We start from the raw sequence: 15,954 nt of genomic DNA, 5'->3' as shown, positions 1-15,954 counted from the left end.
TGAGTGCTAGCAGAGATAAGAGTCTGGGAATCCAGCCATATTTACAGGATTTATTGGATTCTTGTCGTTATTTACAAGAGCTCTGAAAGTCAGCCTCCATCATGGTGAGTCAGTTGCCTCGACTGAAGAAGCCTTCGGTTTCCCCCAGCATATCCACTTTCTGAGCCCAACCCCCTGCCTTCCTTCCTCTGTTACTAGAGTGGCTGGGCCCCAGAAGTGGCTCCCCCCTCTCAGATTCATTGCCTCCTGACAGCCCTTAGTCACCTTCCTCCTCCGAGGAAGAACAGCTGCTAATTAACGGAGGCTTATCTCGGTATTCTTTCCCCCTTCTCTGCCTGCAATTCCCTGACACAACCCAAACATCTCATGGGAGTAAAACAACACCTACTACACCATTATTACCAATATCAATTGAATAGATTCATGGAGAGTTAAAAATGGGGGAGTTATAGAATAGATTTACACAGAATTTTAGTGGTCTGTAGTGGGACTTGAGTCAATATACAATGGACACTGGAGAATGCGAGGCCTTACCAGAAGTGACAATAAGCATGGGGCTATAAACCATGAATCTTTTTTATCTAACTCTGGAATGTATATACCAGGAGAACAACCAAGATGACCAAGGAACTGGAAATGAAGCCTTATAAGGAATGGCTGAGGCAATTTGGTGTGTTTAACCTGGAAAAGAGGATATGATAGCCATCTTCAACTGGAAGATGGAGCAAGTTTATTTCGTGCTTCTCCAGAAGGTTGGATTCAAATGGCATGAAGGAAGATTCCAACTAAACATTTGGAGGAACTTTCTGACAGTAAGAGCAGTTTGATGGGGGAACAGACTCTTTTAGAAGGTGGTGGACTCTCCTTCGTTGGAGATTTTTAAACAGAGGCCGGAGGACCATCCACCAGGGATTGTTCAGCAGCGATTCCAACAATGCATGAGGTTGGGCTGGGTGACCCCTGGGGTTTCCTTCCAACTCTATGATTCTATGATTCCATGAGGCATTTGGAGCTTCAGGGTGGACCAACAACTGCAGGCTGGATTGATCAAAGATGGCATATAAACCTGTATGGACATTTGACACAACACAACAGAGTTGTTAGAAGGGGAATGAAATGAGAGGCAGGACTGAGATTTGGATATGCTTCGAGATTCAGGCTATGGGAAGTCGTAAAATCAAAATTACAATTCGGAAAACAATTTGATCTTTTTTATTTTATTTTTTAATTTTTATTGGATTATGATTTGATATGTTAATTGGAGGTTTTTTATTGGGAAATTAATATACACTCTAACGAAAAAAAGGAGAATAAAACAACATCAGCCAGCGTGGTGTAGTGGTTAAGAGCGGTGGACTCGTAATCTGGTGAACCGGGTTCGCTTCCCTGCTCCTCCACATGCAGCTGCTGGGTGACCTTGGGCCAGTCACACTTCTCTGAAGTCTCTCAGCCCCACTCACCTCACAGAGTGTTTGTGGTGGGAGAGGAAGGGAAAGGAGATTGTGAGCAGCTTTGAGACTCCTTAGGGTAGTGATAAAGCGGGATATCAAATCCAAACTCCTCCTCTTCATCGTCTTTTTCTTCTTCTTCTTCTTCTTCTTCTTCTTCTTCTTCTTCTTCTTCTTCTTCTTCTTCTTCCTCCTCCATTAGACAGGCAGTCTCTGCACCCCCACCCCCTTTCCAGTGCATTAATATGGAGATAGTGCTTCCCTTTGGTTTAAGAACTAGATGCTGGGAGCAAACATATATTCATTCCACTGGTCGCCCGTCTTGGTTCCTACTCGAACAGTACGTGGGCACTTCTACATAACTGTTGTTATTGTGTTTGTGATGTGCGTGGTTCATTCTGTCATGAATGCTTTAGCAGAGTTTCTTGCATTCAGGGGGCTGGACTAGATGTCCCTTGGGGTCCCTTTCAACTCTATAATTCTATGATTCATTCAAAACCAATAAAATGTTTGTAAAAGAAAAAAGAAAGATGATGGCTAGATCCAGTGCTTTTTTCCTGGGGGTACGCAGACCCTTAAACATTTTGTGAATCTTTGTCGGAATCTCCGCTCGGCCAAGCCGATAAGGCCTCATCTTCCTCCAGGCTGAGCCTTTGAAATCGCCTCCGACGTGTATAATGACCTGAGCCTTTGATAAGGCCTCAAGCACATTCTATCCAGCAGGGTTCCCAGCACAGGGAAGAGACGAGAGGTTTGGCTACATTGTAAAGAGTTTTATTTCTAAACTACGCAAAACAGAAAAGACATCCTCTCTCTATGAAAGCAGAGAGCAACTGAACAAAGGAACAAAGGAAACCACTAACGTCACATCCCGTCTCCCTTTTCCCGTGAGACTGCAAAGTCTCTGGAATGTAAACGGAGTCCTGGGACTCCGCACAGCTGCACAGTGAGAAACAGAAACTAACATCCTCCCCCTTTCTGTGAACACCACTGGGCAGCGTGCCAGTACATTATCAGTACAAACCCAATTTCTGTACATAGGTACAGTGTTGATCCTTCGGAACAACCTTGGACAATAAATCAGCAGGAATTTCATTACCTGGCATGCAGGACACCGTTACAAGTCCTTTCTGAACACATTCTCTAGCATGTTGCAGCTTCTTGCACAACCAATCAAATAGACCCTGGTTGTACATATAGCAAACTCCAGATGTGCTTTTCCTGTGTGATGGCCTGGGAATCTGATTCAGAGGCTGAACCGGAGGAATCCCAGCCTGCACAGGAGTCCCCGCCTCCAGGGCCGGCTGAACTGGGGCAGGGCCTTGATTCTGAAGCCCCTGCACCTGTGCCGGATCCTCAGGAGCAGACACCAGGTGAATCCACTCTGGCTCCAGAGGTGGTTGAGGACTCAGTGCCTACAGGTGAGTCTCCCCCTGGGCCCAGTAACCCTTCAGCCTCTCCTGAACTGCAGAGGTGAAGGGCAGAGAGGCGAAGGGAACCGGTTTCTCCCAGGAGGAGTGCTCGCCTCCAGGCCACGAGAGGCGAGTCATCTGAGGATCAGGGCCACCCTATGCCTTGGGACATATTAAAGCCAGCCAGCCCCAGTCCCAAGTTGCGGGAACAACATTGCTGGTGTCAGTCCCTGCCTGAACCCTGCCCTGCACCCAGCTTCAACTTTTATGGACTGCCTTCATGTTGCTTCATCGACCACGGGCTGGACTTGGACCTTGCCTCTTGATTAACCCCCGGGACCAGCACACCAGGACTTCCACCCAACCGAAGAGTCCCCAAACCTTACCACCATCCCAGATATGGACTTCCTGTTAGCCAGATTTGCCTAATCGCTATCTGTTCAGCACATCAGCTTGAGGTCACCCTTAGATGACAGCTTGAGACAGAAATCCTTGGTATCCTGCAGATACGCAGCACCCTCTTGATACCATTCCAGGCACTCACACTGGGGTTTGTAGCTTCCCTGCTGAGCAGATTGGTAGCAAAAGCAATGTCCGGACTGCTAAATTGGGACAGATACAACAGCCTACCCAGAGCTGACTGAAAGATCTCCGCTTTTTTGAACTCAGCGCATTCTACTGTGTGTTGCCAGTAGAAGCCACAATTCTGTCGGTACTCTAAGTGGTGCAGAAAGCACCTAGAAGCTCCCTAGAAGTTGAAGTGCCGATAAACTTCAGTTTTGAGATCTATAAATTCCAATTAGCCAGCAGAGAGTGTCACAGGGCCAGCCTACCTTCCCTTTAAAGCAAACATGGGTCTCCAGCTGTTTTTGGACTACAACTCCCATCTTCCCTAGCTAGCAGAACTAATGGAAAGGGATGATGGAAACTGTACTCCAGGAGCTGCTGGGGACCCAAGTTTGGGAAAACCTGCTTCAAAGCAACTTGTGTGTTTGGCCTGCAAATATGGGACCTGTCGACTTCTGTATTTTCTTGTATTTTGATTTTCTTGTGACCTTTGTACATTATTTATTTATTTATAGAGGGGAAATTAAAAGAGAAATCGCATGGCAAGTTGTGGAAGAATAAAAGCTTGTGTTTGGAAAAAAAAACAAAAAAACCCTGGGGGGTGGCCTCCTCAAATATTTTATTGGGGGACAAAGACCGCTAGGGCTTTAAGAGTTGGTGCCTATTCCCTACACCCACAGGTCTCAGGAATGTTACAACATAAAAACACAATATAAAAACACAAATCGACCTTAGTATAGATTCTTTGATGGGAAGTGAGATCGGAGCTCCTCCAGAAGCTCTTTCCACATTCCGCACACTAATATGGTTTCTCCCCTGTATGAGTTCTTTGATGGGAAGTGAGAGAGGAGCTCTTACTGAAGCTCTTTCCACATTCCGCACACTAATATGGTTTCTCCCCTGTATGAGTTCTTTGATGGGAAGTGAGAGAGGAGCTCTTACTGAAGCTCTTTCCACATTCCGCACACTGATAGGGTTTCTCCCCTGTATGAATTCTCTGATGGGAAGTGAGATGGTGGTTGAAACTGAAGCTCTTTCCACATTCCACACACTGATAGGGTTTCTCCCCTGTATGAATTCTTTGATGGGAAGTGAGTTTGGAGCTTTCAGTGAAGCTCTTTCCACATTCCACACACTGATAGGGCTTCTCCCCTGTATGAAGTCTTTGATGGGAAGTGAGAGAGTAGCTCTGACTGAAGCTCTTTCCACATTCCACACACTGATAGGGTTTCTCCCCTGTATGAATTCTTTTATGGGTAGTGAGAGAGGAGCTTTCAGTGAAGCTCTTTCCACATTCCACACACTGATAGGGATTCTCCCCAGTATGAATTATTTGATGGGAAGTGAGAGAGGAGCTCTTCCTGAAGCTCTTTCCACATTCTACACACTGATAGGGTTTCTCCCCTGTATGAATTCTCTGATGCATAGTGAGATTGGAGCTATGAGTGAAGCTCTTTCCACATTCCACGCACTGATAGGGTTTCTCCCCTGTATGAATCCTTTGATGGGAAGTGAGATCGGAGCTTTGACTAAAGCTCTTTCCACATTCCACACACTGATAGGGTTTCTCCCCTGTATGAATTCTTTGATGGGAAGTGAGTTTGGAGCTCTGACTGAAGCTCTTTCCACATTCCACACACTGATAGGGTTTCTCCCCTGTATGAATTCTTTGATGCGAAGTGAGATCGGAGCTCTGACGAAAGCTCTTTCCACATTCCACACACTGATAGGGTTTCTCCCCTGTATGAATTCTTTGATGTGAAGTGAGTGTGGAGCTCTGACTGAAGCTCTTTCCACATTCCGCACACTGATAGGGTTTCTCCCCTGTATGAATTCTTTGATGGGAAGTGAGATTGGAGCTCTGACTGAAGCTCTTTCCACATTCCACACACTGATAGGGTTTCTCCCTTGTATGAATTCTCTGATGGGACGTGAGATCGGTACTCCTACCGAAGCTCTTTCCACATTCCACACACTGATAGGGTTTCTCCCCTGTATGAATTCTTTGATGGGAAGTGAGTTTGGCGCTCTGACTGAAGCTCTGTCCACATTCCACACACTGATAGGGTTTCTCCCCTGTATGAATTCTTTGATGGGAAGTGAGGTTGGAGCTATGAGTGAAGCTCTTTCCACATTCTACACACTGATAGGGTTTCTCCCCTGTATGAATTCTTTGATGGGAAGTGAGATCGGAGCTCTGACTAAAGCTCTTTCCACATTCTACACACTGATAGGGTTTCTCCCCTGTATGAATTCTTTGATGGGAAGTGAGTTTGGAGCTCTGACTGAAGCTCTTTCCACATTCCACACACTGATAGGGTTTCTCCCCTGTATGAATTCGTTGATGCGAAGTGAGATCGGAGCTCTGACTAAAGCTCTTTCCACATTCCACACACTGATAGGCTTTCTCCCCTGTATGAATTCTTTGATGGGAAGTGAGATCGGAGCTCTGACTAAAGCTCTTTCCACATTCCACACACTGATAGGGTTTCTCCCCAGTATGAATTATTTGATGGGAAGTGAGAGAGGAGCTCTGACTGAAGCTCTTTCCACATTCCACACACTGATAGGGTTTCTCCCCTGTATGAATTCTTTGATGGGAAGTGAGATTGGAGCTCTGACTGAAGCTCTTTCCACATTCCACACACTGATAGGGTTTCTCCCCTGTATGAATTCTCTGATGGGAAGTGAGATTGGCGCTCTGACTGAAGCTCTTTCCACATTCCACACACTGATAGGGTTTCTCCCCTGTATGAATTCTTTGATGGGAAGTGAGTTTGGAGATTTCAGTGAAGCTCTTTCCACATTCCACACACTGATGGGGTTTCTCCCCTGTATGAATTTTTTGATGCGAAGTGAGATTGGAGCTCTTACTGAAGCTCTTTCCACATTCCACACACTGATAGGGTTTCTCCCCTGTATGAATTCTCTGATGGGACGTGAGATCGGTGCTCCTACCGAAGCTCTTTCCACATTCCACACACTGATAGGGTTTCTCCCCTGTATGAATTCTCTGATGCCTAGTGAGAGAGGAGCTCATACTGAAGCTCTTTCCACATTCCACACACTGATAGAGTTTCTTTCCAAGGATATTTTGTTGATGGGAAGTGGAATGGGAGCGCCGACTGCAGCTTTCTCCAAACTCCAAATTTTTACGTGGCTTCTCCTCTCTGGGTATTTTATCGTGGTCACCTTCGTTCTTGATTTCTGATTCATCACAATCTGCCATGGAGACAAAAAGGGATTAGAACCTCAGGAACAAATGGAGAAGAACTGAAGGGAGTTCAGTGTGTTTATTATCTTTGTTGTTTGTCATTAACCAACATATTTATTATGAGATTCTGTTGAGGTGCTGAATATTGCTTTGTATGATATACAGTAGTGGTCAAAATTGTGGAATACTTTTGGAGAAAAGTGTATTTCAGAGGTTTGATGGCTCATAACACTGCTTCTTTTGGAGTAACATCATAAAATTATGTATCAACGGAAATTGTTCAATTACCCATATTCTATCTAAATCTATGGCCAAATAACCAGAAAAAAGAAGGACCACTTGCTTAGATTGACTTTTGTCAGTGTCTTTTGTGATTGCTATCAAGTTGGTTGGTTTTTTTGTGTTCTTATAAAACAATAAAATTATAGAAATGGCACAAAGAGTTGAGGAGGCTTCTGGCGATCGCGGGAGTGAAAGCAAGCGGGATTCCTCAGTGCTGAGAGAAGCGGACAGCAGGAGGCCATTTCTATCCCTCAAGAGTGAAGCTCCGAGCTTGCACACAGAAGCGATCAGCTCTCAAACATTAAGAAATCGAATTGGGACTTTTAAAAATACAAATCCATGGATTAGAGCCAATTTGAAGTGGGTAAGGTGGAAAAAAAGGAGGTCAGCCTTGCCTGGAATTTAAACTACACACAAGAACAATCTTCAGAGCGGGACAAAAACGTACGTCAATGCAAACGGATTAAACTGATAATTTATTTGACTGCCTATTAAAGGACTCTAAGGAGTATAAGGATTATAAAGATAGAGAAAAGGGGGAGAGTCGTTTGGAAGCAATTAATAGTCTTATCAGTAAGTCGGTGGGAAACGTCGGGGGAGAAGACTCCGAGAGCTTTCTACTTTTGTTTTTAAAAAGATCTGCGCAATTGGCAGCGATGGACTTTAAAACTACTGATTTATTAATTCTAGCCTGTGAAGAGAGACAGAAGATAAGTCCCACGACTGGAATGTAATAATGGAGGGTTACAATCTATTTCAGAGAAACAGACCAGACAAGAAAGGAGGAGGAGTGGCGTTATAGGTCAGGGATGTGTATACCTGTGAAGAGATCCAAGATTTAGAACCTCAAAGCCAAAGTGAGAGCATTTGGGTCAAAATTAAGGGAGAGATGAGTAACAGGGACCTCATTGTGGGAGTTTACTATAGATCCCCAAGCCAAACGGAGGACATAGATGATGCCTTCCTGGAACAGATGGCCAAGCATGCAAAAGGAAGGGAGATAGTAGTAATGGGGGACTTCAATTACCCGGATATTTGCTGGATGTCAAACTCAGCCAAGAGCATAAGGTCAAACAGATTCCTCACTGGCCTTGCAGACAACTTCATTGTCCAGAAAGTGAGAGAAGCAACAAGAGGAACAGCCATTTTAGATCTGGTCCTAACCAATGTTGATGACCTGGTTAGTGGGGTAGAAGTGGAAGGATCATTAGGCGCGAGTGATCATGCTCTTCTGAAGTTTACTATACAGCAGAAAGGAGCAGCCAAGCATACTAGGACTCAATTTCTTGACTTTAAGAAAGCCGACTTCATAATACTTAGGGAAGTGCTGGGTGAGATCCCATGGACAGTAATACTAAAAGGAAAGGGAGTTCATGATGGCTGGGAGTTTGTTAAGAGGGAGATAGTAAAAGCACAACTTCAGGCAATACCAATGAGACGGAAACATGGAAGGTGCCTAAAGAAGCCAGGGTGGCTATCTAAAGAACTTTTAACTGAGTTAAGATTAAAAAAGGATGTGTACAAAAAATGGAAAAGGGGGGAAACCACCAAAGAGGAATTCAAACAAATAGCCAGCACGTGTAGACACAAAGTCAGAAAAGCTAAAGCACAGAATGAACTCAGGCTTGCTAGAGAGGTTAAAAGCAACAAAAAAGGCTTTTATGGGTATGTTCGTAGCAAAAGGAAGAACAAAGAAACCGTGGGGTCACTCAGAGGAGAAGATGGTGAAATGCAAACAGGGGACACAGAAAGGGCTGAGCTCCTCAATGCCTTCTTTGCAACAGTCTTCTCCAAAAAAGAAAACAATGCCCGACCTGAAGAATTTGGAGCAAATGATTCAGCAGAGGAAACACAGCCCAGAATAACTAAGGAGATAGTACAAGAATACTTGGCTAGTTTAGATGTATTCAAGTCTCCAGGGCCAGATGAACTGCATCCAAGAGTATTAAAAGAACTGGCAGATGTGATCTCAGAACCACTGGCAGTCATCTTTGAGAATTCCTGGAGAACAGGCGAAGTCCCGGCAGACTGGAGGAGGGCAAATGTTGTCCCTATTTTCAAAAAGGGGAAAAGAGAGGACCCAAATAATTACCGCCCAGTCAGTCTGACATCAATACCAGGTAAGATTCTGGAGCAGATCATTAAGCAAACAGTTTGTGAGCATCTAGAAAGGAATACTGTGATCACCAATAGTCAGCATGGATTTCTGAAAAATAAGTCGTGTCAGACTAACCTGATCTCGTTTTTTGACAGAATTACAACCCTGGTAGATGAAGGGAACGCAGTGGATGTAGCCTACCTTGATTTCAGCAAGGCATTTGACAAGGTGCCCCATGATATTCTTGTAAAGAAGCTGGTAAAATGCGGTCTTGACTATGCTACCACTCAGTGGATTTGTAACTGGCTGACTGACCGAACCCAAAGGGTGCTCGTCAATGGTTCCTCTTCATCCTGGAGAAGAGTGACTAGTGGGGTGCCACAGGGTTCTGTCTTGGGCCCAGTCTTATTCAACATCTTTATCAACGACTTGGATGATGGACTCAAGGGCATCCTGATCAAATTTGCAGATGACACCAAACTGGGAGGGGTGGCTAACACCCCAGAGGACAGGATCACACTTCAAAACGACCTTGACAGATTAGAGAACTGGGCCAAAACAAACAAGATGAATTTTAACAGGGAGAAATGTAAAGTATTGCACTTGGGCAAAAAAAATGAGAGGCACAAATACAAGATGGGTGACACCTGGCTTGAGAGCAGTACATGTGAAAAGGATCTAGGAGTCTTGGTTGACCACAAACTTGACATGAGCCAACAGTGTGACGCGGCAGCTAAAAAAGCCAATGCAATTCTGGGCTGCATCAATAGGAGTATAGCATCTAGATCAAGGGAAGTAATAGTGCCACTGTATTCTGCTCTGGTCAGACCTCACCTGGAGTACTGTGTCCAGTTCTGGGCACCACAGTTCAAGAAGGACACTGACAAACTGGAACGTGTCCAAAGGAGGGCAACCAAAATGGTCAAAGGCCTGGAAACGATGCCTTATGAGGAACGGCTAAGGGAGCTGGGCATGTTTAGCCTGGAGAAGAGGAGGTTAAGGGGTGATATGATAGCCATGTTCAAATATATAAAAGGATGTCACATAGAGGAGGGAGAAAAGTTGTTTTCTGCTGCTCCAGAGAAGCGGACACGGAGCAATGGATCCAAACTACAGGAAAAAAGATTCCACCTAAACATTAGGAAGAACTTCCTGACAGTAAGAGCTGTTCGACAGTGGAATTTGCTGCCAAGGTGTGTGGTGGAGTCTCCTTCTTTGGAGGTCTTTAAGCAGAGGCTTGACAACCATATGTCAGGAGTGCTCTGATGGTGTTTCCTGCTTGGCAGGGGGTTGGACTCGATGGCCCTTGTGGTCTCTTCCAACTCTACAATTCTATGATTCTAAGATACTAAGAGGGAAAATACTGTTTCTTTACCTTCATTTGGTAGAAGTTTAAAATACGTTTGAGAGGAATTAGGAGTGTTTTTGCCTTCTGAAGTTCATACCCCCCCGCCTCCTTCTCTGCGTAGTATTTGAATGGGATAGAAAGAAGCGAACTGTGCCATTTTTGTATCTTTGATGGGGGGGCTTTTGCCCTTCTCCTTCTCTTCCCCTCTCTTTGAGATTTAACACAGACTTTTATTCGTTTGGTGGCATCATGGATTTTGATTTCTGGCAGGGCAAAAAGCCGAGAATAAAATTTAAGTTCTTAACAGATTTAAAAGAGAGGGGAGGTTTGGCCCTGCCAGATATGAGATTATATTATGAAGCATCGTGCATATGTTGGTTGAAAGAATGGATGAACTTAGAAAATACAGATTTGTTAGATTTGGAAGGATATGACAATAGATTCGGTTGGCACGCATATTTATGGTATGGAAAAAAACAAGTGCATAAAGGTTTCAAAAATCATATTATTAGAGGATCTCTGATTGAGGTATGGGGTAGGTACAAAAACCTACTTGAACCAAAAATACCACACTGGTTATCACCATTAGAGGCGATGAGTGTTAAAAAGATCAATATGACTGGGAGGTGGATAACATATGGAAGTTTAATTGAGAAAGAGGGAAGTGAGTGGAAAATGAAACCATATGAAGAAGTGAAAGAATATGTAAACAATTGGCTGCATTATTTTCAGATTAATGAAATGTTTAGAAAAGAGGTTGCAGAAAGAGGCTATTCTGAAAAAGAATCTAGGTTTCAAAGAGAAGTATTGAATAACGAAGTTAAAAATTTATCTATGATGTATAAATTATTATTAGAATGGCATTTGAAGGATGAAGAGGTTAAATCATTTATGATTCAATGGGCCAAAGACTTTGGATATAACATTCAATTTGATGATTGGATAAAATTGTGGAAGGAAGGGATGAGATTTACGGCATGTACCATTTCATAACCAAATGTTATGAAAATGATATATCGATGGTATATAACACCAGTTAAATTAAGTAAGATGTATAAGGACGCAGGTGGCGCTGTGGGTTAAAGCCTCAGCGCCTAGGGCTTGCCGATCGAAAGGTCGGCGGTTCGAATCCCTGCGGCGGGGTGCGCTCCCGCTGCTCGGTCCCAGCGCCTGCCAACCTAGCAGTTCGAAAGCACCTCCGGGTGCAAGTAGATAAATAGGGACCGCTTACCAGCGGGAAGGTAAACGGCGTTTCCGTGTGCGGCTCTGGCTCGCCAGAGCAGCGATGTCACGCTGGCCACGTGACCCGAAAGTGTCTCCGGACAGCGCTGGCCCCTGGCCTCTTAAGTGAGATGGGCGCACAACCCCAGAGTCTGTCAAGACTGGCCCGTACGGGCAGGGGTACCTTTACCTTTACCTTATAAGATGAGTAACAAATGTTGGAAATGTAAGGAGAAAGAAGGGACATTTTATCATATGTGGTGGGAATGTGAAAAAATGAAGTGCTTCTGGGAAATGATATATAATGAGATAAAGAAAATACTGAAATATACATTTGTTAAAAAACCAGAAGCATTTCTATTAGGAATATTAGGTGGTGAAATAAAAAGGAACGACCAGAAAGTATTTCTGTATGCAGTAACAGCAGCCAGAACTCTTTTGGCCCAGAAATGGAAACAAGAAGAAATGCCTAAGATTGAAGAATGGAGATCGAATTTAATGGATTACGCGGAACTAGACAGATTGACAGGGAGGATTTGCAACCGACGGGACCAAAGATTCACTGAGGACTGGAGTAAATATATTAAAAATATTTGTGATAATGATATAACGTTTGTAAGTTTTCAAGAAGTTCTGTAAGAAGATTTGGTAGAAATATTGTTTAAACAACATGGTAAGAAAAGATATATATAATGCAATCTGTGATAATTACGGAAAATTATCAGACATGTAGATGGGAAAAGGTGCACAAAGGCAAGTGAAAGGTGCACAAAGGGAAAGGTGCACAAAGGCAAGTGATGATGGACGAGTGGAGAGACTGTCCCTACATGACAGAAGAAAATCATCTGGGTGTATACAAGATGACATGATGCAATGTAATGTGAAGTTGAGTGCAAGGACTGGTCTAAATATTAGAATTCTAAGGAAGAAGCCATTGTCATCTCTCAAGCAAAGGTTGAAATGATTAAACCCATGTTTAATCAGCGAAACAATGGGACAATTTTATTTGGTGTGATGAGACCCAAAACGCCTTGCTTGGTAGTGATGGCATGACATACGCGAGGAGAAGAATCAGAGAAGATTTACATCCTACTTGCATTAGGAACGCCTCGTGAAACACCCAGATAGTGTGTTGATCTGGGGTTGTATGGAAGCAAAAGGTGTGGGTAAAATTTACGTCATTAATGGGAATGTAAATGCCCTAAAATGCATAAATGAAATACTTGCGCCCAAACTGAAGCGTTCCTCAGGTGAACTTTTCCCAGATGCTGAAGCATATTGTCAGGGAACTGCCATCGGTTCAGGAGGGAGAGAGGAAAAGCCGAATGGATTACAGAGAGCCTCCAGGGATCATGGGAAGCAGCTCCTCTTCAACGGAGGAGAGTAAACACGGCTCCAGTGGAGCGGAGCTGCAGGAGTCGGAAGAGGCAAGGCGGTGCCAGGACAACTTGCCTGGCCAAAGCGGGGAGGAGAGGGGTCCTCCGTTACCCACGCTCTCCTTGCGCAGAAAGCATCCGTGCAGAGAGGGGAGGCGCAGACTGGGCGTCAAGAAGCTGCTTTGCTGGGGAAAGTTTAGGAACCGCCCACTCACGGATTCTGCCAGCGACTGAGTCGGCCACGGGAGAGTGGAGCTCCGGACAGATAAGGTTTATTTTGGCAGCAAAAGCAAGGCTTCACAGCTAAGCAGGGAGATATTTGCCTGCTTGCTCTCGAGCAACCCCTTGGAAACATTCCACACACACACACACACATATCAACAACAATACAACTTTATTATTGCATTAGCCGTGTGGCCATAGCATAATATACATAGACATCATTAGAAATAAACAGGCTCAATCCTCACCCATAAATCAAGCAAAAGTAGTTCTTCCCTTGAAAGGCGCATCTAACCCACCTCAGAGCCTTAAAATTGTTTCCTGGAATGTTAATGGCTGGGCGACAAAGCAAATGGATCCTGAGGCAATAAACTTTATCTCTTCATTTGACATTGTGTGCCTCCAAGAGACCTGGTCCCAACAAAGTATCGCTCTCCCAAATTATTGTTCCTTTAACTCCTGTGCTCGCAAACTAGCCAACAGGGGTCGCCCTCAAGTTGGCCTCGCCTGTCTTATTTCAACCAGCTTATCCCTCACTATTTGCGAGGAACTTAAATCTTCCCCTTACTTTCTCACTATAAAGATCCACCTTCCAAAGACCAAAAGCCCATGGTTGATAACTACAGTATATCTGCCCCCAGCAACTAATGATTCCGACCGTAATGAAAGGTGGTCTGAACTTTCGTCTTGGCTTCATGATCTTCAAACAACTAACCCAGGACTTCCTCAAATCCTCTTAGGCGACTTTAATGCAAGAATAGGTCCCAATGACGATGCTATATTATCTCCCGCAGCACTCCTGGATAATCCCCTGCAGCCCCCCTGGGGAAACAGATGCTCTCTTGATCCCATAACAAATGCGTCGGGGAGGCTGATGGCCCAACTGGCCATTGAAAACGATCTCTGCATCGCAAATGGCAACGTTACTCCCTTGTCCTCGCAGCAGTTAACGTGCATTTCTTCCCGGGGAGCCAGTGTTGTCGACTACATTCTATTGACGCCAGAGCTATTCTCAATCTCTACAAAAATGGAAGTGGCTGAATACTTTGGTGGCGACCACCTTCCATTAACTCTATTGTTAAACCTAATAGAGCCATTTTCAGTCCCCTCAAACTATAGTTCCACGGCACAAAGCTACCCTGTATACAAAACAAAGAAATGGACAAGCCCCAGTTCCTCTCTTGCTCTGGACATACAAAAATCATTTGATATGCCTGCAGTTCTCTCTGACTCAATTCTGCCCGCTGACCAATACCGGAAATTAATTGATGTTTTTTTCATCAACTTTCATAACCACCACCTCGCCTACTCACCAACGCTTTTTCTCTGAATCACCGTGGTTTGACAAGGAATGTAAAGCCCTAAGAAGGCGAATTAGGAAAATGGTCAGAATCATCAAATTTTCCAACGACCCCCAAGCCCGTGCAGAGCTTTTAGATACTAAAAGGGCATACAGAAACATGATTCATTGCAAGAAACAGCAACACATCTTTGAGGCTTGGTCCACTCTTTGTTCGGCTGTAGAGAGGCATGACTCCCGCTCCTTCTGGCGCTTAGTTAGGCCTTCGGCACCATTCAATTCAGCTACTTTGATTTCCGCTGACGAATGGATTGCCTATTTTTCAGCCAGTTTCGCTTCTCCAAATCATCTTACAGATCACCTTCAATCCCTGTTGGACCTCTGTTCCTGTTCTCTCAGTTCCACCTCCTCAGTAAATTTCACCTCAACCCGCATCTTCAACATCATAATGTCCATGCGAAGGAATAAGGCCCCCGGCCCAGACATGGTCCCGTTGGACCTTTTCCTGACTGATCCTCTCTGGTGGAGTGAACAGCTGACTCCTGTATTCACCGCTACCTCCTCCGCCTTAGACATCCCCAACTCCTGGAGAGAAGCTACAATAGTTCCGATTTTCAAAGGCGGCCAGCCAAACATCCCTAGGAACTATCGCCCCATCAGCTTATTATCTATTCCGGGGAAAATATTTGCCGCTGTTTTACTGGAAGAACTTCTTTCATGGGTCCATGAGAGGAACATTTTACCGCCAGAACAGATTGGCTTCCGAAAGTCAGCATCAACCATGGACCACTGTCTAACTCTTTATCACCTTGCCAGTAAATACACTGCACCAAGGCAAGGCCACCTGTTTGCCGCTTTCATGGACTTGGAGGCCGCCTTTGATTCCATTCCTAGGCAGAGATTATGGTCCAAACTCGTCCATCTGGGAATTGATCCGCACCTCCTCTCACTAATTATTTCCCTTCATTCAAACACCACAGCTCGCGTCCGATTTGGTCCCAACGGCTCCCTTACCGCTCCATTCCCAACGGCCAGGGGCGTCCGACAAGGTTGTCTCTTGGCCCCTTTACTGTTTAATCTCTATCTTCATGATGCTCTTTCCCCTTTGAAGCTAGCAACTAAGTATCCTCCTCATTTAGCAGGCCACCCCGTTGCTTCCCTTTTCTATGCAGATGATGCCGTCATCTTATCCAGAACAGCTGCGGACCTAGCAAATGCAGTTAATGCATTTATCGCCTATTGTAAGGCGGAAGCTCTTAATATTAATTGTAAAAAATCGAAAGTCGTCCACTTCACTCGTTCCCGCAAACTCAAGCTGGAGCCGCTTAAGATCACAGGTGGCTACTTAGAAAAGGTAAAAGCCTTTAAATATCTAGGCTTAATATTTACCTATAATCTCTCCTGGACCACCCATCTACAATCTGCCTCTCTTGCTGCAACCACGACCTCTAATGCCATTGTCCGAT

The 15,954-nt window shown here is 44.6% G+C and overlaps 2 protein-coding genes across 4 annotated transcripts in view; one reads left to right on the top strand and one right to left on the bottom strand.

Annotated features, from left to right (window-relative positions):
* Positions 1–15,954, top strand: part of LOC307214706 (uncharacterized protein) — a 214,116-nt gene that overhangs the window by 160,646 nt on the left and 37,516 nt on the right. The gene's annotated exons all lie outside the window — the stretch shown is intronic.
* Positions 2,207–15,954, bottom strand: part of LOC307214663 (uncharacterized protein) — a 112,160-nt gene continuing 98,412 nt past the window's right edge. For all 3 annotated transcript variants that reach the window (XM_079973484.1, XM_079973483.1, XM_079973485.1), the window contains one exon: positions 2,207–6,649. In XM_079973484.1, the coding sequence (XP_079829610.1) occupies positions 4,311–6,649 (2,339 nt within the window). In that variant the 3' untranslated portion in view covers positions 2,207–4,310. The remainder of the gene's footprint in view (positions 6,650–15,954) is intronic.

The sequence above is a fragment of the Podarcis cretensis genome, assembly GCF_951804945.1.
Source record: "Podarcis cretensis genome assembly, chromosome: 4".
NCBI classification, from domain to species: Eukaryota; Metazoa; Chordata; class Lepidosauria; order Squamata; family Lacertidae; genus Podarcis; species Podarcis cretensis.
Note: the sequence above shows the minus strand (reverse complement) of the source record. Positions and strands in the feature narration are given on the sequence as shown.